Raw genomic sequence first — 27,721 nt, 5'->3', positions numbered from 1 at the left:
TAATTCATTCAAAACATACTTAAGTCAAAATGTAATTACTGACTTAGAAAAATACTCAAAGTACAAGTACTTAGGAAAGCTACTCAATTACAGTAACACGAGTATTTGTAATTAGTTACTTCCACCCCTGTTTAGGACTTTTAAAACACAAAGTGTGTTTGAGCTACAGACTTCTGGGTTGTACCATTGGAGTTGTCTATTTTTTCTGCATCCATACCAATCATTAGTTTGTGTGATTAACGGGGCTAGAGAAGTGTTTGTGAGACAAGAGCAGATCCTGAAGAGGCTCCGGGCTGTGTCTTTTTACTAAAACATCCGAATGGTTAAGCTACTAAAAATGATGAAAAGCTATCTATGAAAGGATGAGACTCTCATGTACACGCTCTAGCTACACAAGAGTTTTTAGAAGGTAAGGGGTTCTTCTACATAGAAGATCGTAGGAAATCCCACAACATAGTGTCTATAATACAGTAATAAGCTCACATATTTGCTGTCACTCCAAAACCCTGACAGTTGTCACTGACTAGTTGGATATTCATTTCCCACTGAGCAAACCATTTCTGGTTTTGGAAATTCTTCTGCGAGCCCATTTTCATATCAGGTGACCCCACATGGGGTTGCGACCCCTAGTTTGGGAACATAGTGTCTATATACTTACAGCTTCATATAAATTCATTCTGATCAGGTTTTTGCTTTGGCGGACCATATTTTTTTTAAATTGACATTTGTGAATCAAACTCATGAAATCAACTGTTTATGTGAAATTGTTGTTAAATCTAAGGGCTGAACCTGCAGATAAATGAAAACTAGATTTTTGCTATCCATTACATCATGGATATAGTAGGCAACAGACTTTTGTTGTAGTACTGTACATTTTATATTTTATTTACTGTCGTAGGCATAGTGGCCTAAAAGGTTAGGATTTTAAACCTTGTATAACATGTATAGCCTATGCAGATGTTTGTGATCACATGAATGTGTAATTCCATCTTTGTGATGTTTATTAATTGTGTTTCCCTCCCAGCTTCAACTCAAGGGGATCACCAGTGTCATCTTCAAGGGCAAGAAGGACAGCTACCCACAGAGTGTCTCCCAACCCTATGTGGACACCAGGATCAGTCAGTATATAGTAGCACAGCGGTTCCCAAACTAGGGGTCGCAACCCCATGTGGGGTCACCTGATATGAAAATGGGCTCGCAGAAGAATTTCCAAAATCCTGAGAATAAAATACGATATACAAATATATATATATATAAAAAATATACAGTGTATATATATATATATATATATATATATACAGTACCAGTCAAAAGTTTGGACACACCTACTTATTCAAGGGTTTTTCATAATTTCTTTACTATTTTCTACATTGTAGAATAATAGTGACGACATCAGAACTATGAAATAACACGTATGGAATCATGTAGTAACTGTCACTTTGGCGTGAAGAGATTTGGGAGACAGGCGCAGGAATGCGTAATAGTTTTTAAAATTATGCCCAAATTACGGTGTGCTGTGTTAAGGCACAGGGACAAAGACCAAACAAACACGTAAAAAAAACACAGGGTTGAAACCCAAACAAAAGAGCGAGGAGTACTTTGAATAAACGCGCACAATGATTAACACACGGGACGAGACCCGTAATCATCTGCACAATCCACAAGGGCACGAAAGCCCAAAACACACAGCACAGGTACTCACACGCACCAACAGACATAGTAACAATAATCGACAGCACCATGGTGAACAAAGGGCACATTATACAAATACAATCAGTTGGAATAGAGGCCAGGTGTGCGCAATGAAAGTTCCAGAGGGATCCGTAACAGTAACCAAAAAAGTGTTAAACAAATCAAAACATATTTTAGATTTTTCTTTTTCTTCAAAGTAGACACCTTTTGCTTTGATGACAGCTTTGCACACTCTTGGCATTCTCTCAACCAGCTTCATGAGGAATGCTTTTCCAACAGTCTTGAAGGAGTTCCCACATATGCTGAGCGCTGCTTTTCCTTCACTCTGCAGTCCAACTCATCCCAAACCATCTCAATTGGGTTGAGGTTGGGTGATTGTGGAGGCCAGGTCATCTGATGCAGCACTACATCACTCTCTTTCTTGGTCAAATAGCCCTTACACAGCCTGGAGGTGTGTTGGGTCATTGTCCTGTCTAAAAACAAATGATACTGCCACTAAGCGGCAGGAAGCCTAGTGGTTAGAGCATTGGGCCAGTAACCGAAAGGTTGCTAGATTGTATCCTCGAGCTGACAAGGTAAAAATCTGTTGTTCTGCCCCTGAACAAGGCAGTTAACCCACTGTTCCTAGGCTGCCATTTTGAATAAGAATTTGTTCTCAACTGACTTGCCTAGTTAAAACAATAAACACAAACCAGATGGGATGGTGTATCCCTGCAGAATGCTTTGGTAACCATGCTGGTTAAGTGTTTTCTAAATAAATCACTGACAGTGCTCGTGTTTCTTGGCCCAAGCAAGTCTCTTCTTATTATTGGTGTCCTTTAGTAGAGGTTTCTTTGCAGCAATTCAAACATGAAGGCCTGATTCACGCAGTCTCCTCTGAACAGTTGATGTTGAGACGTGTCTGTTACTTGAACTCTGTGAAGCATTTATTTGGGATGCAATCTGAGGTACTGTTAACTCTAATGAACTCATCCTCTGCAGCAGAGGTAACTCTGAGTCATCCTTTCCTGTGGTGGTCCTCATGAGAGCCAGTTTCATCATAGCGCTTGACGGTTTTTGTGACTGTACTTGAAGAAACTTTCAAAGTTCTTGAAATTTTCAGAATTGACTGACCTTCATGGCTTAAAGTAATGATGGACTGTCATTTCTCTTTGCTTATTTGAGCTGTCTTCTGTGTACCACCCTTATCTTGACACAACACAACTGATTGGCTCAAACACATTAAGAAGGAAAAAAATTCCACATATTAACTTTTAACAAGGCACACCTGTTAATTGAAATGCATTCCAGGTGACTACCTCATGAAGCTGGTTGAGAGAATGCCAAGAGTGTGCAAAGCTGTCATCAAGGCAAAGGGTGGCTACTTTGAAGAATATAAAATATATTTTGATTTGTTTAACACTTTTTTGGTTACTACATGATTCTATATGTGTTATTTCATAGTTTTGATGTACATCTCTACAATGTAGAAAATAGTCAAAATAAAGACAAACCCTTGAATGAGTAGGTGTGTCCAAACTTTTGACTGGTACCATATATATATTACAATATCGTCTTTGTATCTCAAATTCGTTGTAATGTGGTTAACCATAAAAATCTAAATGAAAATGATTCACACCTAAAAGATTAAATTCACACTTGACCGTTGTTCTTGAATCATTCCCACAGTGAATGTCTAGGCCTGCTACGCTGTGAAACCACACACTATTGATATTACCAGCCGCAATTGATATGGTGAAAACAATGTGTGGGGTGACAGAGGCACAGAAACTCACATCAATACCGTTGCCAGATAACACTGTGAAACAAATAATTGATGCTATTGCTAGCAATCAAGAGGGACTCTGACTGAACCACTCAAAAACTCCCCAGCTTATGCTCTCCAAATGGACGTTAACTGTGAGGTGCCGAGATGCCCATGCATTGACTTTGTTCGCTGTACATGTTCGGGGGATGCTATTCACAAGGACGCGCATGCCTGTTCGCAAACCTATGTGGAGATATGGGATCAGAGCATGACAATGTTCTATTTTCACACCGAGGCTTGGTGGTTATCAAGAGGGAGTGTTGGAAAGATTTTTCGAATTGAGAGGGGAACTGTTGTCATTCACAATGGATGTAAAAAAAAAAAAAAAAAAAAAAAAAAACCCAGACTTGGTTGACTTTGTAATGGAAATAAAATGTGTCTCCTTGCCTATGTAACAGACATATTTGGGAAACTGAACGAACCCAGGCATGCAGGGGAAATACAAAAACATTCAACAGTTGAGTGACCAAATCAGTGGATTCAGAGGAAGGAAGTCTTTCAAAAGCAAACCATGCCCCATTCCCTCGGCTGTGCATGTTTCTAACAGAAAACAGCATCAGTAAGTGTCCCACACGATTGATACCTGCTCATCTCCAACATTTGGAAGAGCACATAGGGACCTACAGTGGCAAGAACAAGTATGTGACCCCTTTGGAATGATCTGGATTTCTGCATAAATTGGTCATCAAATTAGATCTGATCTTCATCTAAGTCGCAACAACAGACAAACACAGTCTGCTTAAACTAATAACACACAAATTATTGTATTTTTCTTGTCTATATTGAATAGATAATTTAAACATTCACTGTGTTTGTTGAAAAAAGTATGTGAACCCCTAGGCTAATGACTTCTCCATTAGCTAATTGGGGTCAGGAGTCAGCTAACCTGGAGTACAATCATTGAGATGAGATTGGAGATATAGGTTAGAGCTGCCCTGCCCTATAAAAAACACTCACAAAATTTGAGTTTACTATTCACACAAAGCATTGGCTGATGTGAACCATGCCACGAACAAAAGAGATCTCAGAAGACCCAAGATTAAGAATTGTTGACTTGCATAAAGCTGGGAAGGGTTACAAAAGTATCTCTAAAAGCCTTGATGTTCATCAGTCCACGGTAAGACAAGTTGTTTATAAATGGAGAAAGTTCAACACTGTTGCTACTCTCTCTAGGAGTGGCCGTCCTGCAAAGATGACTGCAAGAGCACAGCGCAGAATGCTCATTGAGGTTAAGAAGAATCTTAATGTCAGCTAGTCTTAAAGAAATCTCTGGGACATGCTAACATCTCTGTTGACGAGTCTACGATACGTAAAACACTAAACAAGAATGGTATTCATGGGAGGACACCACGGAAGAAGCCACTACTGTCCAAAAAAAACTGTGCTGCACGTCTGATGTTCGCAAAAGAGCATCTGGATGTTCCACAGCGCTACTGGCATAAATATTCTGTGGACAGATTAAACTAAAGTTGAGTTGTTTGGAAGGAACACACAACACTATGTGTGGAGAAAAAAAGGCACAGCACACTAACATCAAAACCTCATCCCAACTGTAAAGTATGGTGGAGGGAGCATCATGGTTTGGAGCTGCTTTGCTGCCTCATGACCCGGACAGCTTGCTGTCATCGATGGAAATATGAATTCCCAAGTTTATCAAGACATTTTGCGGGAGAATGTAAGGCTATCTGTCCGCCAATTGAAGCTCAACAGAAGTTGGGTGATGCAACAGGACAATGACCCAAAACGCAGAAGTAACTCAACAACAGAATGGCTTCAACAGAAGAAAATACGACTTCTGGAGTGGCCCAGTCAGAGTCCTGACCTCAACCCGATTGAGATGCTGTTGCATGACCTCGAGAGAAGTTCACACCAGACATCCCAAGAATATTGCAGTTTAAACAGTTTTGTAAAGAGGAATGGTTAAAAATTCCTCCTGACCGTTGTGCAGGTCTGATGCGCAACTACAGAAACATTTGGTTGAGGTTATTGCTGCCAAAGTAGGGTCAACCAGTTATTAAAACCAAGGGTTCATATACTTTTCCCACCCTGCACTGTGAATGTTTACACGGTGTGTTTAATAAAGACATGAAAACGTATAATTGTTTGTGTGTTATTAGTTTAAGCAGACTGTATTTGTCTATTATTGTGACTTAGATGAAAATCAGATCAAATTTTATGACCAATTTATGCAGAAGTCCAGGTAACTCCAAAGGGTTCACATACTTTTTCTTGCCAATGTACTTCCCAATCTGTTTCAATGTGATCCTGGCTCGGCTGACATGCTGGTAAGTGAAATCGAACAGCTGATTGAGCTGTCATGTGACCAAATGCATTTACGGGTCACTACAGAGGAGTTTTGGTTCCTGACTCAACGGGAATACCCTGCCGCTTCCCTCTGAGTATTTATGTCGCATTCCAAACAACTGGGAACTCGGAAATCTCTGACTTCAGTGCGTTCAAGACAACTGGAAACTCGGAAAGAAACGAGCTCCGACTGGGATTTTTTTTTTTTATGGTCATCCAACTCGGAATTCCAACTCGGGACCTCGGGCCTCTTTCTAGAGCTTCGGGTTTCCGACCTGAAGATCACTGACGTCATATTTTGACCTCGAGTTCCCAGTTGTCTTAAAAACACCATAAAACTTGTGGTAGGCTACCCTTCACCAGCTCATATCTGTGTGAAGCTGGATTCAGTGCTCTCTCCTGCATTAAACCAAATATTGATCCAGTTTGGATGTGACCTCAGAGATGAGGTGCGCACTGTTGATCACGCCCCTTGACTTTGAGAAGCTCCGACACGACATGCATCAAGCACACCCATCAAGCACACCCATCTCAGTAGTGGTGGTGAGATAAGAGACTAATTTGCAATTGACTGTCATAGCCCCACATTAAAATGTGATGGTGAGTTAAAAAGACAATTAGAAACACTGTTAGAATGTTTTTCAATTGACTGCCATAGCCCCAAATAAACAAGTTAACACCGGCTGTTAATTACATATTTTTTTTCACCAGGTTGGGGTCGCAGGAATTTTCAGTTATCAAAATGGGGTTGTGGGCCATAAAAGTTTGGAAACCCCTGTAGTAGTGGATAGTATCTGTGTATTATGTGGTGTCTAACTTAAACTTGTATTTTAGGGTCAAATGCCACATTTTGCACTATGTTCTATTTTCAGGTGAACAGGACATAAATATGAAGGTCCTGCAGATGATTCACCATGAAGGGATCAAGGTAATCAAGACACTTGTGTTGCAGTGTGTCCTTGGCACTTAAAACTCATAGAAAGATTGTTTCAATCATTTAAAAATATTTTCTCTCTTTTTCTCTCCTGTTCCCTCTCTCACTCTCGTACTTTTACACCATCTCTCTTCTCTCTCGCCCCTCTCTCCCACCATCTTTCTTCTCTCTCTCTTTGCAGTACAGCATACCAATAGTGAAGTATGACAGGAATGGATTTAAAGCCCGACCTCGGCAGCTCATCCTCACACAGACTGCTGCCTATGTGGTGGATGATGCCAAGATCAAGCAGAGAGTGCTGCACACTACTCTGAAAGGTGAGCATCCAGCATGCTGTGGATGGGATGGATGGGGTTCTAGCGTGTCTGATCTCTCTTGCGAAATAGATTTGATCTCAATTGAGACGAATCTTAACTTCCATTTAAGTCACATTTTCACAACGGATTACTAGGTGAGAATTCTACTTAAGTGGAAGTTGGGATTCTCCCCAATGAGACTAATGTGGATAAATACTGGTTGTATAGAATAGATTTGGTTTTAAAGTGTACTGACCTGTGTGAGTGCTGCTTACTCCATTACAGGTGTGTCGGTCAGTACCTTGAGTGATGGCGTCATCATTTTCCATATTGCAAGTGAAGACGATAAGCAGAAGGTAAAGGAGGACACGGTCTCCACACGCTCACACAACGTATAGTATAATAGCTTGGTAATGTCCGTGTAGTGCCTCTGTTATTCAAGTGATTCTAACCAGGAACCGCTCCAAATGGAATCCGATGTGCATCCAAAATGGCGCCCTATTACATATAGTGCACTGCGTGCCCTGGTCAAAAGTATTGCACTATACAGGGAATAGAATGCCATTTCAGACACAGCCCTAATGCTATCCAATGTGTCCTGACCTCGTGTGTCCAGGGGGACCTAATCATGCAGTGTGACCACCTGTTTGAAGCGTTGACCAAACTCAGCGTGGTTGCCAACAAGCAGAGCGCCATCAACGTGGTCCAGGGCAGGTAAAGCTGTGGCTGACAGGGTTGATTCTGGGAGTTCTAGTCCGATGGATCAAGAGGCCAGATGAGCTTACTTACGAATGTTATTTAATTTAGGATAGTCCTCTCAGTAACACTTGCCAGTGTTCTCCAAGGAGTCCTGGGTGAATATGACTATGATATGTGGTTATTTTTTAGCGTCAAGTTTCAGATGCAGGCGGGGAAAGAGGGCATTGTGGAATTCAGCAGTGGCCAGGAGTCCATGGTGTACAAGGACAAGAATGGACATCTCATGGTGGTGAGTGATGCTGTTACTGCTGCTGAGAGGGGCCTGGTTGCCTGTTCCCAGACCTGTTTGTGCTGTTTTGGCCAACTCCTATGGCTATTGCCACGTAATTTGCCTCAGATCTGGGACCAGGCTCGTGCACAGCTGGTTAGAATCACATGCTTTCTGCCGACTTTTATTTTAGCTGCTAGAAGAATACTTTTTTTATTGTCCACACAAAGTAGAACGTTTCCTTTGGCTTCCCAGTGGCATTATACACGGAACAGAACAGAACAGACAAACAAGTATTGAAATGACTGTGATCGCATTGATATGATCTCAAACATAGGAAACGTTAACAAATGTTTGGAGTAAGATGCAGTTGTTGTATGTTTTTTTATGAGGGCATGCACTACCTTGTGTTATGGACATACTGTGAACCATACAAAAAGGAATGCGGAGTCCTTTTTGCAGCAGGCAGCTCCAGGATGGTGTTCATTAGGCACCAAACGGAAGAAAATGGACTGAAACAAAGAGGGACTACCGTGTCCAATAGGAATCTTTCATTTAATTGCAAGGGTTTTCAAATGTTTTCTGTTACGTCCCCTAATTAACACAATGCAGGTGATCAACACATGCAGGCTGAACGAATGACATATTTGTCACTCTAGGTTTCCACTCGGACCAGGGCTCGATGACCTGTGCAGGGTCCAGGACAGAGAGACACACTAAGGAGAGGATGGACAGGCTCCCAGGAGACAGACACATCATCTGGATTAGACCAAGAATTTTGCTCTTGTATTGCCTGATTCCAGATCTGTTTGTGCACAACACAAACTCAATAGCCAGTTGCAAGACCCCACAAACAAATCTAGGATCAGGCTGGTTTTTGTTAGAGATGAAAACCCAAAAAATACCTACAGCTGTTGCTTTCAGAAAACCCTAAATTGCAAATGTACAAACCATTGAATCAATATATTTAATGTCAATCAGGCGGAGCTCTTAAGAAAATATATTTCAGTTCTTCTTATGCACCAATCCTGTGTGATAGAATTGACTGGAGCCAACCAAGTGTTCATTTAAAGACATGTTCCGGTACTTTGGCGACTAAGAAAGTATTTTTTAAACCTCCCACATTGGGCTGAATGTGTCAATGTGTAGTTCATACATTAATAATCTATGAGCAGAATTAGTCTTACCTCAATTAGCCAAGAAATTCCTAGTTTGAAAGCGACTTTTCTTGAAGCTGTTTTCCCTAAATTTATCCTCACGTGGCCAGCCACCTAGCAATTTGAGTTCTAGCCAATGAGCTTGCATTTGAGTGACAGCGTTATCCAACAAAGTTGCAGGGCGGGCTCAGTGGACACAGCAGAGAGAAATGACGTCGTGCACATACAGTATGTGACATATTATGCCATTTTCAGGGACCACTTTTGGCTCATGAGCGCTACTTCCATAACTACTGACTAATGAGTATACAAAAGTACCGGAGAATCTCTTTAAGGGACCCAAGAAAAGCACAAACCTGTGTCATGTCTATGATCTACCACACACACTTGTATATTTCTGTTTGTGAATTCAAGGCTAAGGGAGCCTTATGTGTCTGCTGGTTTAGTTTTTCAGATGTAAGTACTATATTCACATTACAGTGTTGTTGAATTCAGAGCAAAGTGTACTACTCTCTAAAATAGTACATTATATATTTTTGTACTATAGCAACCGTCAGGATAGGAATCATTGATTTTGCAACAAAGTCATGTGTATCATCATTTTGTATTTCAACCAACATTCAAACGAAATTAGAAAAATAAAATCACAACATTGTGGAATTCTTTAATTTATTTGATAAGGTATCTACAAACATGTAAAACATTGAAATGCGGTACATCTGTAGACAGATGTCTTCACAAGTATTGTTTCCTAAAAGAGAACACATGTGGACATACAATTACATTCCTTAATGAATACCCTAAGCAGGTCTAAATGATCTGCCTGTCAAAAGCTTGTAGGAGAGCTCTCTTCCTTGGGGGGGGGTAGAGCTTTAGTTTCAACCATTCTTTTCAGCCTTGGAGATCCATCATTCAATCAACCTGGATAACACTTCACAGCTCAAGTTCTTCCCTTGTAAGTAATCACTTACATGGCAAGAAGGGACATTGGGTTAAATGGGAAATCATATGAAAATAAAAAGAGGTTGTGGGAGAGTAGAGGTACTCTATTGTATGATATATTTTTAAATCGACTAAATATTGACTGATATTCAATAGCGTGAATAAAAAAATGCAACGAAAATCGTTGGAAATTGATTTAAGGCTGCGAGCAGCGACACTGTCTCTGACTCAATACTGCCCCCTAGTGGACTTCTATTGTAGAACACCTGATTGACAGCCATCATACAGCTTCTTCAAACACTTACAAGACTTTTCTTTCAAAACATCCAAAAACTCAGCGACAAACGTTGCATTCTTCTGGTTGCATTATAGCAAGGACCAAAGAGCACGATGCTGACATCGCAATTCCCTCCAGTATAACAACTGACATTTCCATTACACACATTTCCAGTCCCATTCACAATCCTATTTACATTCACGCACAGTAGTAAAACAAATCATCACCTCCAAACTCTGCAACCACCAACCGACAGATGAGGGAAAACAAAAAAATCCTCAGAGCACTACACACAGCAAGATGGCCTACAAATGAACACACGTGAAACAACTTCATCACATCACACTAAGCTTCAACTCGTCTCTCATTCTCAGCAGTGAGCTCCTGCTGTGGGGGACGGGTGAGAGTAGGAGTGGGGAAGAAGAAGGAGAAGCGCTGGAAGTAAGGCACAGAAGTGTTCCACTGAGTCCAGGGACATACATTCAGGGCCGGGCTTTGGATGGTCGAGGTCAGTCGGGGGTTACTGGTGGTGTGTGTGGTCGTCGGGCCGCTTGACGTGGATCCTGCGCACCCTGTCAATGCGCTCCTCGTCTCCGTCCAGATGGCGCGAGCAGCCGGGCGACACCCCCTGTGGCCTCCAGCAGAGCGTTGTCGGGAGCCCTCCCGTCCTGGGACTCGTACAGCAGGATGTTGAGGGTCTCCTCGTAGATCCGCGCCTCAGGGAACTCCACATGGAACGGTAGGGGAGTGGATATATATGGGTATTATGTTATGTGAACGTAAAGTACGCCTGTACTTCGTTAAAAAGCAAATGTCACAACGGCATATTAAAGTACTCTATTTTATACTAACAGAAGGTTAGAGACAACCAACTCATAAATTGAGGTAATTTACTAAAGAAGAAGTGGAATCAGTTCTGTCATCAGAGACGGAAGTACATGATGTACCTGCAGAGTTTGTGCTGATTAAAATATCTTAATGATGACATCCCACCATAAGCCGTCCCAGAGTATGATTCACTTGCGTTACCTTGGTGGCGTAGACGATAGAGGTGCAGCACACCTCGGCGGTCTTGCGGCCCTGGCCATAGAAGGACCAGCAGCAGATCTTGTCTCCGATCACGTCCTTGATGAAGACAGCTTGTTAAACAGCTCGATGTTCTTCAACATCGAGAGTTAGAGTCAGAGTTACTGCCTGGAGGGAAGGAAGGGGAAGCCTGGTTGGTGATAATGGGTCGCTTTCCATGCCGACTATATTGCAGACACGCTATTGCCTTCGCAGCAACAACCGGCTGCGCGTCACATCGACTATGCTGTCGGACATCAGATTGCTATATCAAATGACGTGGCTAGGTGATATCTTGTGAGATCTGGCAGATTTTTCACTTGACATTTACAGTTGAAGTCGGAAGTTTACATACACTTAAGTTGGAGTCATTAAAATTCGTTTTTCAACCACTCAGCAAGTTTCTTGTTAACAAACTATAGTTTTGGCAAGTCGGTTAGGACATCTACTTTGTGCATGGCACAAGTAATCTTTCCAACAATTGTTTACAGACAGATTATTTCACTTATAATTCCCTGTATCACAATTCCAGTGGGTCAGAAGTTTACATACACTAAGTTGACTGTGCCTATAAACAGCTTGGAAAATTCCAGAAAATGTCATGGCATTAGAAGCTTCTGATAGGCTAATTGACATCATTTGAGTCAATTGGAGGTGTACCTGTGGATGTATTTCAAAGCCCACCTTCAAACTCAGTGCCTCTTCGCTTGACATCATGGGAAAAATCTAAAGAAATCAGCCAAGTCCTCAGAAAAAAAAATTGTAGACCTCCACAAGTCTGGTTCATCCTTGGTAGAAATTTAGTGAAGGTACCACGTTCATCTGTACAAACAATAGTACGCAATAGATGTCGACCGATTATGATTTTTCAACGCCGATACCGATTATTGGAGGACCAAAAAAAAGCCGATACCAATTAATCGGCCAATTTTTTGTTTTTTTTATAGTAATAATGACAATTACAACAATACTGAATGAACACTTATTTTAACTTAATATAATACATCAATAAAATCAATTTAGCCTCAAATAAATAATGAAACATGTTCAATTTGGTTTAAATAATGCAAAAACAGTGTTGGAGAAGAAAGTAAAAGTACAATATGTGCCATGTAAAAAAGCTAACGTTGAAGTTCCTTGCTCAGAACATGAGAACATATGAAAGCTGGTTGTTCCTTTTAACATGAGTCTTCAATATCCCCAGTTAAGAAGTTTTAGGTTGTAGTTGTTATAGGAATTATAGGACTATTTCTCTCTATACGATTTGTATTTCATATACCTTTGACTATTGGATATTCTTATAGGCACTTTAGTATTGCCAGTGTAACAGTATAGCTTCCGTCCCTCTCCTCGCTCCTACCTGGGCTCGAACCAGGAACACCGACAACAACCACCCTCGAAGCAGCGTTACCCATGCAGAGCAAGGGGAACAACTACTCCAAGTCCCAGAGCGAGTGACGTTTGAAACGCTATTAGCACGCACCCCGCTAACTAGCTAGCCATTTCACATCGGTTACACCAGCCTAATCTTGGGAGTTGATAGGCTTGAAGTCATAAACAGCTCAATGCTTGAAGCATTGCGAAGAGCTGCTGGCAAAACGCACAAAAGTGCTGTTTGAATGAATGCTTACGAGCCTGCTGGTGCCTACCACCGCTCAGTCAGACTGCTCTATCAAATCATAGACTTAATTATAACATAGTAACACACAGAAATACGAGCCGTAGGTCATTAATATGGTCCAATCCGGAAACTATCATCTCGAAAACAAAACGTTTATTCTTTCAGTGAAATACGGAACCGTTCCGTATTTTATCTAACGGGTGGCATCCATAAGTCTAAATATTCCTGTTACATTGCACAACCTTCAATGTTATGTCATAATTAAAAATTAAAATTCTGGCAAATTAGTTCGCAACGAGTCAGGCGGCCCAAAATGTTGCATATACCCTGACTCTGCGTGCAATGAATGCAAGAGAAGTGACAATTTCACCTGGTTAATATTGCCTGCTAAGCTTGATTTCTTTTAGCTAAATATGCAGCTTAAAAAATATATACTTCTGTGTATTGATTTTAAGAAAGGCATTGATGTTTATGGTTAGGTACCGTCGTGCAATTATTGTGCTTTTTTGCAAATGCGCTTTTGTTAAATCATCCCGTTTGGCGAAGTTGGCTGTCTTTGTTATGAAGAAATAGTCTTCACACAGTTCGCAACGAGCCAGGCGGCCCAAACTGCTGCATATACCCTGATTCTGTTGCAAGAGAAGTGACACAATTTTCCTAGTTAAAAGAAATTCATGTTAGCAGGCAATATTAACTAAATATGCAGGTTTAAAAATATATACTTGTGTATTGATTTTAAGAAAGGCATTGACGTTTATGGTTAGGTACACGTTAGAGCAACGACAGTCCTGTTTCGCGAATGCGCAACGCTGGTCACGCTAGATAAACTAATAATATCATCAACCATGTGTAGTTAACTAGTGATTATGATTGATTGATTGTTTTTTATAAGATATGTTTAATGCTAGCTAGCAACTTACCTTGGCTTCTTACTGCATTCGCGTAACAGGCAGGTTCCTCGTGGAGTGCAATGTAAAGCAGGTGGTTAGAGCGTTGGACTAGTTAATCGTAAGGTTGCAAGATTGAATCCCCGAGCTGACAAGGTAAAAATCTGTCATTCTGCCCCTGAACAAGGCAGTTAACCCACTGTTCCTAGGCCGTCATTGAAAATAAGAATGTGTTCTTAACTTACTTGCCTAGTTAAATAAAGGTGTAAAAAAATAAATAAATAAGGAAAACTTGAAATTGGCCCTAATTAATTGGCCATTCAGATTAATCGGTCGACCTCTAGTACGCAAGTATAAACACCATGGAACCACGCAGCCGTCATACCACTCAGGAAAGAGACGCATTCTGTCTCCTAGAGATGAACGTACTTTGGTGCGAAAAGTGCAAATCAATCCCAGAACAGCAGCAAAGGATCCTGTGAAGATGCTGGAGGAAAAAGGTACAAAAGTATCTATATCCACAGTAAAACGAGTCCTATATCGACATAACCTGAAAGGCAGCTCAGCAAGGAAGAAGCCACTGCTCCAAAACTGTCATAAAAAAGCCAGACTACGGTTTGCAACTGCACATGGGGACAAAGATCGTACTTTTTGGAGAAATGTCCACTGGTCTGATGAAACAAAAATAGAACTGTTTGGCCATAATGACCATTGTTTTGTTTGGAGGAAAAAGGGGGATGCTTGCAACCCGAAGAACGCCATCCCAACCGTGAAGCACGGGTGTGGCAGCATCATGTTGTGGTGGTGCTTTGCTGCAGGAGGGACTGGTGCACTTCACAAAAGAGATGGCATCATGAGGACGGAAAATTATGTGGATATATTGAAGCAACATCTCAAGACATCAGTTAGGAAGTTAAAGCTTGGTGGCAAATAAATGGGTCTTCCAAATGGACAATGACCCCAAGCATACTTTCAAAGTTGTGGTAAAATGGCTAAAGGACAACAAAGTCAAGGTATTGGAGGGGCCATCACAAAGCCCTGACCTCAATCCCATAGAAAATGTGGGCAGAACTGAAAAAGCGTGTGCGAGCAAGGACGCCTACAAACCTGACTCAGTTACACCAGCTCTATCAGGAGGAATGGGCCAAAATCCACCCAACTTATTGTGGGAAGCTTGTGGAAGGCTACCCAAAACGTTTGACCCAAGTTAAACAATTCAAAAGGCAACGCTACCAAATACTAATTGAGTGTATGTAAACTTCTGACCCACTGGGAATGTGATGAAAGAAATAAAAGCTGAAATAAATCATTCTCTCTACTATTATTCTGACATTTCACATTCTTAAAATCAAGTGGTGATCCTAACTGACCTAAGACGGGGAATTTTTTACTGGGATTAAATGTCAGGAATTGTGAAAACTGAGTTTAAATGTATTTGGCTCAGGTGTATGTAAACTTCAGACTTCAACAGAACCATAGTTCACTGCCAATCTGTCTTTATAGATGCAAGAGTCTCACCTGGTGTAGGAGTATTTATTGTTGCTTCTGTTGTATAACAGTTTGACAGTAGGCTGTGTAGAGACAAAACAACAGAGGAAGATGTCAGTAAAATTTCAATATGTGAGATCTTCCCTAGTAAATACTGGACGTGTCCTTCACTCTGATGCCTGACTCAGTCAACAATACCTTATTAGAGGTGGCAATGAGTCTCTGTTCTTCCTTCGATGATGTCACCAGGGGAACTTTACAGAACGGCTCGTACGACTCTTTGTTCTAGAACACCAATAAAAACATGAGTCATACTTGGACGGTAAAGACAGATTTAGTCTAGAATCAATAAGAATTTGGACATAGGTCCTCTAACAGATTGGGTGGGTTGGCTGGGCCAGTAACGGTGTATTTGTAGTAGGTAGAGGCAGTGGGAGGAAGTAGAGCTAGACAAAGGCAGAGTGTGGGTGCAGGGATGAGACTTCGACTATTTCACACCATTGTGCCAACCAAAACCGTACTGGCGCTGATATTTTCCTTTTGACATGGTCCTTTCCACCACGATTCAAGCAACTATGGTGGCTGCATAACCAAGCCAGTGCAGTGCAGCTTGGCTCAGCTCAGTAGTGTGAAAAGGGTGTAAAGAGGTGTGACAGGAGAAAAGACCCGTCTTGAGGGGGAGGGTACCTGAAGGGCAGCCTGACACTCATCAGCCAGGCCCTGGACCAGATAGTACTTGGACCCAGCATCTCCTCAGTCTCCATACGACTCTCTGGGAGTGGCACCGCTCCATCTCTCAGGTAGTTCAGAATTGTCCCAAAGTGTTTCCCACACCGGTCAATCAAGTTCCAGCCTAGAAAGGGACAAGCACCAGATTAGAGACCACTTTCATTTGTAATTAGTGTATGGGGGCAATTCCACAGTAGTGATGCTAAGACTCTGGGTTCTCGCTTTAAAAATGTATCACACACCAAAAACAATGTTTGCTATGCTAAACAAACCATACAACTCTATGCACAAGGACGACTTTGAACAATTTCCACAGAAAGTTTTACCAACACATTTACTTAAAGAACAGTGCAGATGCAAAGTTTGATAATAGAATGATGGCACCAATATCACAAACCATCACTCTTCTTAAAGTAAATGTGTTTTTGAAAAATGTCTGGAAATTGTTAAAAGTAGTCATTGTGCATAGAGTTTTATGGTTGGTTTAACTCTGCAATCATTGATTTTTGTTTCACATACATTTTAAAGTGAAAAAGCTGAGACTCAGCGTCACTCTGTTCCTCAAGAATTGCCCATAGCCAACTCCTAGGCTCGTTGTCATGCTGGTCTTGACTCTTGACAATTAATATTTAGGAGTTGGCAAAACAGCACAAACAGACCTCGTACCAGGATAGCAAAATACAGAAGCATGTTACAAAGACTCCTCACTCAGACACTCTGGATCCCTCCAACCATGTGTTGTGGTGCCACTGACGTCTGATAGATACAGTACCACTGTCTGTGAGGACCTCCATCCTGCCGCTGAACATGGCCTTGAGCATGGTGTCCTGCTTTGTGAGGGTCTGCATGGTGGTGTAGTAGAGCGCCCCGCCCACGTTCAGCTTCACATACTTGGAGCTGGGACTGGATCACTTGAAGGAGGTGGTCCGGGTTGTAGCCGCTGGCACTGCCGAGCTCACCACGCGCTCTCCTGACATCTCTTCCTGTAAACCCACATTGACCGCAAGCTTCAAGACTTGAGATCTGAAAGGATTAGCTAGATACAGTAGGTAGGACCTGCTATGGCCTAACCCAAAACCAATTTGATTCTCAATTCTCACAGTTGGTTGTCTCCCCAGTTTGTTGCCTTGCCACGTACCCTCCACTCACCGAATGGCAGCTAACTTTTGTTCTGGCAAGATCACAGGTCATACATAACCAGAGCTTTATATTCTAGACATAACTAGACGACTCCCAGCTACAGGATAACACATTCATTGTAGCGCCTATTGACGATAATACCTTCTGGCCGGGGTTGGCCGCAGGTGTTGTTAAAAGAGCCCCAACGTTCGTTCTGAACGTTAAAACGCATCGCTTACAGTACGGTTTTGGAAACATAAGGAACGTATCTTTAAAATCAGCACACCTTTATAGGGTTAGTGTTCCCACGCGGCCATATTTCCATGTTACAGCGCTTGTTTCTGGAAACGGGGAAGACAGTGGACGACCTGTTCTAACTAACTTAGCTATCTGCATCTCCGAACACTTGTGTGTAAATGGAATAGAAGCCACAAATGTGTTGTCACTGAAAAATACTATCAGCTTCAAGTGTTAAAACAATGTATAGTAACTGTGTATTTTGCATTTGTGAAATTATTTTGACGTGATATAAAAGAACCACACAGTACCGCAAATGAGAACCGAATCATGTTTAGATGGAATATTTGGCTGTTTTGGCTTCCAGGGCCAATTCGCCCTTTAAACAGAACATGTAAGGTCCAATACTGGGCTAAACCAAGAAGACTAGCTAATAAATAATCGGCTAGTCTGACGTTAGCTAACTAACGTTGGGCCAAAGAGACAAGAATGTCCACATTTGACAAATGAGTGATCATTGATTCAATTGTTTTTTATTCCCGAAAGTGCTAGCTAACTACCATGTGATTTAGAACAATAACATTATTCAGTCATATCTACCACAGAACCCACCCCCAACAGATTTAGGTAATCTAGCACCAGCCTGAGTCAGGAATCACCCACTCCCGGACACTAGTATTTTGCCAGCTGAACTTCTTCTTCTTATGTGATGAGGTTTAACGGCGGTTTGCATTCAACTAATGCCGCATTACCGCCACCTACTAGACTGGAGTATAACTCCCTTATACTTTGCTTGAAAAAATAAATAAACAAATACCCTACAATCTACAACACTCACAAAAAAATAAAAATAAAATAATAATGTTAAAAAATAACACCACCCTACTCCACTATTTAAATCTATTTAGTCCTACTTCAGGCCAACAACCTAAAAGGATGGGACAACCCCACCTTAACACACGCTGTAACTTTTCTGATGTCAAGTCTCGCACACCCAAATACCTCTCTGCAGCTGCCACCACAACCTCAATTTTCTGCGAGTTACATTCCATCCCTGCAGTACAGTTGATAACCATAGCTATAAATGCCAAAAATCCAATCTTACTGAAACATATATAACTTGTTGGCCTCTCCCTCTGTGCTGGTACAGATCTACTACTCACACCACTCCTCTCAGGATCCCCTGAGAGGAGTGGTGTGAGTAGTAGATCTGTACCAGCATTGTACCAGGATTAACACATACCACTACTTTCCCTAATGCTACACATTCCTTTGTCTCATGACCTTCTGCACACTTCTAACCTCTCCTTCCAGACTCATATTAAGCATCTCCAATCCAAAATTAAATCTAGAATCAGCTTCCTATTTCGCAACAAAGCCTCTTTCACTCATGCTGCCAAACATACCCTCGTAAAACTGACTATCCTACCGATCCTTGACTTCAGCGATGTCATTTACAAAATTGGCTCCAACACTCTACTCAGCAAATTGGATGTAGTCTATCACAGTGCCATCCGTTTTGTTACTAAAGCCCCATATACTACCCACCACTGCGACCTGTATGCTCTCGTTGGCTGGCCCTCACTACATATTTGTCGCCAAACCCACTGGCTCCAGGTCATCTATAAGTCTATGCTAGGTAATGCCCCGCCTTATCTCAGCTCATTAGTCACCACAGCAACACCCACCCGTAGCACGCGCTCCAGCAGCTATATTTCACTGGTCACCCCCAAAGCCAACTCCTCTTTTGGCCGCCTTTCCTTCCAGTTCTCTGCTGCCAATGACTGGAACGAATTGCAAAAATCCCTGAAACTGGAGTCTTATATCTCCCTCTCTACCTTTAAGCATCAGCTGTCAGAGCAGCTTACCAATCACTGTACCTGTACATAGCCAATCTGTAAATAGCACACCCAACTACCTCAACCCCCATATTATTACTTACCCTCTTGCTCTTTTGCACCCCAGTATCTCTACTTGCACATCATCATCTGTACATCCATCACTCGTGTTAATGCTAAATTGTAATTATTTCGCCTCTATGGCCTATTTATTGCCTACCTCCCTAATCTTCTAAATTTGCACACACTGTACATAGGTTTTTCTATTGTGTTCTTGACTGGACGTTTGTTTATGTGTAACTCTGTGTTGTTTGATTTTGTCGCACTGCTTTGCTTTATCTTGGCCAGGTCGCAGTTGTAAATGAGAACTTGTTCACAACTGGCCTACCTGGTTAAATAAAGGTGAAAAAAATAAAACATTACTTCTCACACCTAAGAACCTCCCACCTACACACTGCTGCCACATGCCCATAAGCTTGACACCTGTAACAACGTAATGTATTCGGCACAAAAGCTCATACAGGATAACTTATATATCCTAATATCACTTTGTCGGGCAAAGACTCAACATCAAAACTCAAAAGAACAGCCAACGACTCTTCTGTTTCACCACTCACGCCACCCTGTCTGTGTCGCACTAAACAACGAGCATCACAAACACCGGGAATCTTCTCCTTCAGTTGGTCAACTTTTACATTTACTGCTACCCCAGTAATCACTCCTTTCAATAGCGCCCTTTTCTTGAGAGCAAAACAATTTACATTTCTTGCCCCCATTCGTTTAACGTTGAGCGCCTTCGCTCTCTGACCAGTAGAAACACAACCAATTATCACAAGACCACTTCTGGTTACCTTCACCGATTCCACGGCATCCAACTCTGTTTTCACCCACCCTGAAACCACAAATGAGAGAGCCTCGGGCTCCGAGAACTTCACCACACCTTCCAACTCTTCGCCCTCATTCACTTCCATTTCTCCTCCTGTCTTCAGCTCACTCTGCTTACACTTTCTACCATTCTTTATCATCTCCTTTTCCCGCAATTTTTTACCGATTCAAGCCACCCTCTTCCTCCCTCTCTCAGACCTCTTCTGCCTCTCCTTTTCCCTCCATTCCTCCTCTGTATTCCAAGTAAATGTATCCTTATGATAATACTGCACGTCTCTGCACGTCAGTTTAGTATGGTAATAAGGAAACCTCATTCCTTATTGGAAAAAGTGGTGGGAAAAGTACCCAACTTTCATACTTGAGTAAAAGTAAAGATACCTTAATAGAAAATTACTCAAGCAAAAGTGAAAGTCACCCAGTAAAATACTACTTGAGTAAAAGTCTATATTGTTTTTATTTAACCTTTATTTAACTAGGCAAGTCAGTAAAGAACAAAGTCTTATTTACAATGACGGTCTACCAAAAGGCAAAAGTTATCCCCCGGGGACGGAGGCTGGGTTTAAAAATTAAATAAATAAAATAAAAATATAGTACAAAACACACATCACGACAAGAGAGACCTAAGACAACAATACAGCATGGTACGCTACTGCTACTCTCTGTTTATCATATAGCCTGTCTTTTAAGTGTTGTTTTATTTCTTTACCTACCTATTGTTCACCTAATACCTTTTTGCACTATTGGTTAGAGCCTGTAAGTAAGCATTTCACTGTTGTATTCAGTGCACGTGACAAATAAACTTTGATTTGATTTGGTAGCAACACAACATGACAACAACATGGTAGCAACACAACATGGCAGCAGCACAGCATGGTAGCAGCACAAAACAGGGTACAATCATTATTGGGCATAGACAACAGCACAAAGGGCAAGAAGGTAGAGACAACAATACATCATGCAAAGCAGCCACAACTGTCAGTAAGAGTGTCCATGATTGAGTCTTTGAATGAAGAAATTGAGATAAAACTGTCGAGTTTGAGTGTTTGTTGCAGCTCGTTCCAGTCACTAGCTGCAGTGAACTGAAAAGATGAGTGACACAGGGATGTGTGTGCTTTGGCGACCTTTAACAGAATGTGACTGGCAGAACGGGTGTTGTATGTGGAGGATGAGGGCTGCAGTAGATATCTCAGAGACGGGGGAGTGAGGCCTAAGAGGGTTTTATAAATAAGCATCAACCAGTGGGTCTTGCGAATGGGTATACAGAGATGACCAGTTTACAGAAGAGTATAGAGTGCAGTGATGTGTCCTATAAGGAGCATTGGTGGCAAATCTGATGGCCAAATGGTAAAGAACATCTAGCCGCTCGAGAGCACCCTTACCTGCCGATCTATAAATTACATCTCTGTAATCTAGCATGGGTAGGATGGTCATCTGAATCAGGGTTAGTTTGGCAGCTGGGTTGAAGAGGAGCGATTACAATAGAGGAAATCAAGTCTAGATTTAACTTTAGCCTGCAGCTCTGATATGTGCTGAGAGAAGGACAGTGTACCGTCTAGCTATACTCCCAAGTACTTGTATGAGGTGACTACCTCAAGCTCTAAACCCTCAGAGGTAATAATCACACCTGTGGGAAGAGGGGCATTCTTCTTACCAAACCACATTACTTTTGTTTTGGAGGCGTTCAGAACAAGGTTAAGGGTAGAGAAAGCTTGTTGGACACTAAGAAAGCTTTGTAGAGCGTTTAACACAAAATCCAGGGAGGGGCCAGCTGAGTATAAAACTGTATAATCTGCATATAAATGGATGAGAGAGCTTCCTACTGCCTGAGCTATTGTCACGGCCGTTGAAAAAAGAGGACCAAGGTGCAGCGTGGTAGGCGTACATGTTCCTTTATTAAACAAGACGCCGAACAAAACAATAAACACTACAAACAAACCGTGAAGCTCAAAGGCTATGTGCCCTAAACAAAGTCAACTTCCCACAAACACTACCTAAGTATGGTTCTCAATCAGAGACAACGATAGACAGCTGTCCCTGATTGAGAACCATACCCGGCCAAAACATAGAAATAAAAAAACATAGAAACACAAAACATAGAATGCCCACCCCAACTCACGCCCTGACCAAACCAAAATAGAGACATAAAAAGGATCTCTAAGGTCAGGGCGTGACAGCTATGCTGTTGATGTAAATTGAGAAGAGCGTGGGGCCTAGGATCGAGCCTTGGGGTACACCCTTGGTGATAGGCAGTGGCTGAGACAGCAGATGTTCTGACTTCATACACTGCACTCTTTGAGAGAGGTAGTTAGCAAACCAGGCCAAAGACCCCTCGGAGACACCAATACTCCTTAGCCGGCCCACAAGAATGGAATGGTCTACCGTATCAAAAGCTTTGGCCAAGTCAATAAAACATTTCTTAGAATCAAGGGCAATGGTGACATCATTGAGGACCTTTAAGGTTGCAGTGACAGATCCATAACCTGAGCGGAAACCAGATTGCAGAACAGAGAGAATACTATAGACATCAAGAAAGCCAGTCAGTTGATTATTATTGTTGATTATTAAGTTTTCCCAACACTTTTGATAAACAGGGCAAAACAGAAATAGGCCTATAGCAGTTAGGATCAGCTTGATCTCCCCTTTAAATAAAGGATGAACCGTGGCTGCCTTCCAAGCAATGGGAACCTCCCCAGAGAGGAGAGACAGGTTAAAAAGGTTGGAGATAGACTTGGTGATTTATAGGTGCAGCAACCTTAAAGAGGAATGGGTCTAAACCATCTGATCTGGATGTTTTTTGGGGTCCAGTTTAAGGAGTTCCTTAACCACCTCAGACTCAGTGACCGCCTGCAGTGAGAAACTTTGTAGTGGGGCAGGGGAAAAAGAGGGAGGAGCATCAGGGCTAGTCGCATTAGAAGGGGTGGGAGATGAGGAAATGTTGGACGGGCAAGGAGGCATGGCTGAGTCAAATAGGAATCCTGACTTAATGAAGTGGTGATTAAAAAGCTCAGCCATGTGCTTCTTGTCAGTAACAACCATCAACATGAAGGAACCCCGGCAGCTGTGAGGAGGAGGGTTTATTCTCCAGGTCTTTAACCGTTTTCCAGAACATCTTGGGGTTGACACACAGAGAAAGAGCTGCTCCTTAAAGTAACTAACTTTGGCCTTCCGGATAGCCTGAGTGCACTTATTTGTCATTTGCCTGAACGAGAGACAGTCAGCCTGAGTATGCGTGTGCCGAGCCTTTCGCCAAATGCAATTCTTAAGGTGGAGTAACTCTGCCAGATCACGGTCAAACCAGGGGCTGAACCTGTTTTTATCTCTCATTTTCTTTATTGGGGTGTGTTTGTTAATAATATAACTGAAAATATCAAAAAATAAGGTCCAAGTGTCTTCGACAGAGGGGATCAAGCTGATTCTATACCAATTTACAGGTATGTTGTTATAAATATACTTAAGTATCAAAAGTAAAAGTACAAATAATTTCAAATTCCTTATATTAAGCAAACCAGATGGAACTATTTTCTGTTTTTTTAAATTTAACTAGGCAAGTCAGTTAAGAACAAATTCTTATTTACAATGACTGCCTACACCGGCCAAACTCGAACAACGCTGGGAGAATTGTGCGCCGCCCTATTGGACTCCCAATCAAATCAAAATCAAATCAAACTTTATTTGTCACATGCGCCGAATACAACAAGTGTAGACCTTACCGTGAAATGCTGACTTACAAGCCCTTAACCAACAGTGCAGTTCAAGAAAGAAAATATTTAACAAATACACTAAAGTAAAAAATTATAAAAAGTAACACGATAACATAACAATAACGAGGCTATATACAGGGGGTACCGGTACCGAGTCAGTGTGCAGGGGTACAGGTTAGAGGTAATTTGTACATGTAGGTAGGGGTGAAGTGACTATGCATAGATAATAAACAGTGAGTAGCAGCAGTGTACAAAACAAATGTAATAGTCCGGTGGCCATTTGATTAATTATTCAACAGTCTTATGGCTTGGGGGTAGAAGCTGTTGAGGAGCCTTTTGGTTCTAGACTTGGCGCTCCGGTACCGCTTGCCATGCGGTAGCAGAGAAAACAGTCTATGACTTGGGTGACTGGAGTCTCTGACAATTTAATGGGCTTTCCTCTGACACCGCCTATTATATAGGTCCTGGATGGCAGGAAGCTTGGCCCCAGTGATGTACTGGGCCGTACGCTCTACCCTCTGTAGTGCCTTGCGGTCGGAGGCCGAGCAGTTTCCATAACAGGCAGTGATGCAACCAGTCAGGATGCTCTCGATGGTGCAGCTGTAGAACGTTTTGAGGATCTGAGGACCCATGCCAACTCTTTTCAGTCTCCTGAGGGGAAATAGGCTTTGTCGTGTCCTCTTCACGACTGTCTTGGTGTGTTTGGACCATGATAGTTTGTTGGTGATGTGGACACCAAGGAACTTGAAGCTCTCAACCTGCTCCGTCGATGTGAATGGGGGCGTGCTCGGTCCTCCTTTTCCTGTAGTCCACAATCATATCCTTTGTCTTGATCACGTTGAGGGAAAGGTTGTTGTCCTGGCAACACACGGCCAGGTCTCTGACTTCCTCCTTATAGGCTGTCTCATCGTTGTCAGTGATCAGGCTGTGTCGTCTGCAAACTTAGTGATGGTGTTGGAGTCGTGCCTGGCCATGCAGTCATGGGTGAACAGGGAGTGCAGGAGGGGACTGAGCACGCACCCGAGGGCCCCCGTGTTGAGGATCAGCTTGGCAGATGTGTTGTTACCTACCCTTACCACCTGGAGGCAGCCCGTCAGGAAGTCCAGGATCCAGTTGCTGAGGGAGGTGTTTAGTCCCAGGGTCCTTAGCTTAGTGATGAGCTTTGAGGTCACCATGGTGTTGAACACTGAGCTGTAGTCAATGAACAGCATTTTCACATAGGTGTTCCTTTTGTCCAGGTGGGAAAGGGCAGCAGGGATTGTGCAATAGGGATTGTATTATCTGTGGATCTGTTGGGGCGGTATGCAAATTGGAGTGGGTCTTGGGTTTCATGGTGTTCATGAAACCCAAGTGGTGTCATGTGAGCCATGACCAGCATTTCAAAGCATTTCATGGCTACAGACATGAGTGCTACGGGTTGGTAGTCATTTAGGTTACCTTAGTGTTCTTGGGCACAGGGACTATGGTGGTCTGTTTGAAACATGTTGGTAGTACAGACTCAGTCAGGGACAGGTTAAAAATGTCAGTGAAGACACTTGCCAGTTGGTCAGCGCATGCTCGTAGTACACGTCTTGGTAATCCATCTGGCCCGGCGGCCTTGTGAATGTTGACCCGTTGAAAGGTCTTACATTGGCTACGGAGAACATGATCACACAATCGTCCTGAACAGCTGATGTTCTCACGCATGCTTCAGTGTTGCTTGCCTCGAAGCGAGCATAGAAGTAGTTTGGCTCGTCTGGTAGGCTCGTGTCACTGGGCAGCTCGCGGCTGTGCTTCCCTTTGTAGTCTATAATAGTTTGCAAGCCCTGCCACATCTGATGAGCGTCGGAGCCGGTGTAGTACAATTAAATCTTAGTCCTGTATTAACGCTTTGCCTGTTTGATGGTTTGTCTGAGGCATTTCTTATAAGCGTTCGGGTTAAAATCCGGCTTCTTGAAAGCGTCAGCTCTACCCTTTAGCTCAGTGTGGATGTTGCCTGTAATCCATGGCTTCTGATTGGGGTATGTACATACGGGGGGACAGGGCGGACGTCGTCGATGCACTTTATTGATGAAGCCAGTGACTGACGTGGTGTACTCCTCAATGCCATCGGAAGAGTCCCAGAACATATTCCAGTCTGTGCTAGCAAAACAGTCCTGTAGCTTCGCGTCTATGTCATCTGACCACTTCTTTATTGACCGAGTCACTGGAGCTTCCTGCTTTAGTTTTTGCTTGTAAGCAGGAATCAGAGGGATAGAATTATGGTCAGATTTGCCAAATGGAGGGCAAGGGAGAGATTTGTACATGTCTCTATGTGTGGTGTAATAGTGGTCTAGAGTTTTTTTCCCTCTGGTTGCACATTTAACATGCTGGTAGAAATGATGTAAAACGGATTTAAGTTTCCCTGCATTAATGTCCCCGGCCACTAGGAGCGCCGCCTCTGGATGAGCATTTTCCCGTTTGCTTATGGCATTATACAGCTCGTTAAGTGCGGACTTAGTGCCAGCATCGGTTTGTGGTGGTAAATAGACAGCTATGAAAAATATAGATGAAAACTCTCTTGGTAAATAGTGTGGTCTGCTGCTTATCTGTGACGTGGTAAGGTTGGACCCAGATGCAGAGAAGAGACCATACGAGGAATCAGTGGTTAGGATAAACATAATACTTTACTGAGAAACGGTAGCCGCGGGATCACAGTACACTTGAAAAAACAACAAACAGTAAGTCTCGAAAACTCACTCAAGAAACAAACACACACAGATAACAATTCAAGCTTCTGCAAAGGACAACAGAAAACACACCTCTTTTAACAGGGAAATCATAATGAGTAAATTGGACACACCTGAGTGTCGTTAATGTCTCTAGGACGGTATCTGCTACCCTCTGGTGACCGCTGGAACCATGAGATTATCATGAGATACTCTACATCAGGCGAGCAAAACCTTGAGAATTCCTTAATATTAGATTTCGTACACCAGCTGTCGTTTACAAATATACACAGACTGCCACCCCTTGTCTTACTGGAGTAAATTATTATTGTGTATTTTGTCATTATGTATCAGCTAACAGAAGCATGCTATTAAATGCAGGGATTTCTAGTGGCGTGTATATGAATTAAGATAATGTGTGAGCATGGAAGAAGTGGTATCCATAGTTTCTGCACTTGGCTTCTGTGTTTTAAAAGTGTTCGAAAATTAGGTTGATATCAGACAGCTAATAGAGGATTCATAAAATCCCAGTGCACTACTTTTGTGAAAAAAAATGGAAAAAAATGGTGTAATTTTTTTTATTAATATACATTTTTTTCAGATTTTTCAGGGTATGCTGCAGCACCCTCAGCGCCCCTACTTCCCTCTAAAGTACAGCTTCACCAGGTCATCTAACCCAGGCATTTCAATGGTGGCGCACACAGCACAAACCACTTCCTTTTAATGTTGAAATATTGCCACTTTATTCTCGAAATATTGCCACTAAATTCTCTACATTTTGACACTTTATTTTTGAAATGTTGCCACTTTATTCTCAAAATATTGCCACTTTATTCTCAAAATATTGGCTCTTTATTCACCAAATTTTATTTTGACTTTATTCTTGAAATATTGGCACTTTAGTTTATGTATTTTTTCTCTTCACTTGGTCCTAATACTCTTCTGTATTATTGCGAACAAGATGCATTAAAAAAACACAATTTTTGTTCTGTACAAGGTTCCTTCTTTTCACTATGTCCATTTAGGTTAGTATTGTGGAGTAACAACAATGTTGCTGACCCCTCCTCAGTTTTCTCCTATCACAGCCA

General features: G+C 42.1%; 1 protein-coding gene and 1 pseudogene across 1 annotated transcript in view; one reads left to right on the top strand and one right to left on the bottom strand.

Moving 5' to 3' along the window:
* Positions 1-9,817, top strand: part of LOC139545884 (unconventional myosin-Ih-like) — a 49,245-nt gene extending 39,428 nt beyond the window's left edge. Inside the window, exons 27-33 of the mRNA XM_071354074.1 lie at positions 1,025-1,118; positions 6,676-6,731; positions 6,919-7,054; positions 7,319-7,389; positions 7,650-7,747; positions 7,922-8,021; positions 8,660-9,817. Coding sequence (XP_071210175.1) covers positions 1,025-1,118; positions 6,676-6,731; positions 6,919-7,054; positions 7,319-7,389; positions 7,650-7,747; positions 7,922-8,021; positions 8,660-8,686 — 582 coding nt within the window. The 3' untranslated portion in view covers positions 8,687-9,817. The remainder of the gene's footprint in view (positions 1-1,024; positions 1,119-6,675; positions 6,732-6,918; positions 7,055-7,318; positions 7,390-7,649; positions 7,748-7,921; positions 8,022-8,659) is intronic.
* Positions 9,813-20,385, bottom strand: LOC139545883 (BTB/POZ domain-containing adapter for CUL3-mediated RhoA degradation protein 3-like; annotated as a pseudogene).
* Between the last annotated feature and the right edge of the window lie 7,336 nt (positions 20,386-27,721).

Source organism: Salvelinus alpinus, chromosome 19 (genome assembly GCF_045679555.1).
Source record: "Salvelinus alpinus chromosome 19, SLU_Salpinus.1, whole genome shotgun sequence".
NCBI classification, from domain to species: domain Eukaryota; kingdom Metazoa; phylum Chordata; class Actinopteri; order Salmoniformes; family Salmonidae; genus Salvelinus; species Salvelinus alpinus.
Note: the sequence above shows the minus strand (reverse complement) of the source record. Positions and strands in the feature narration are given on the sequence as shown.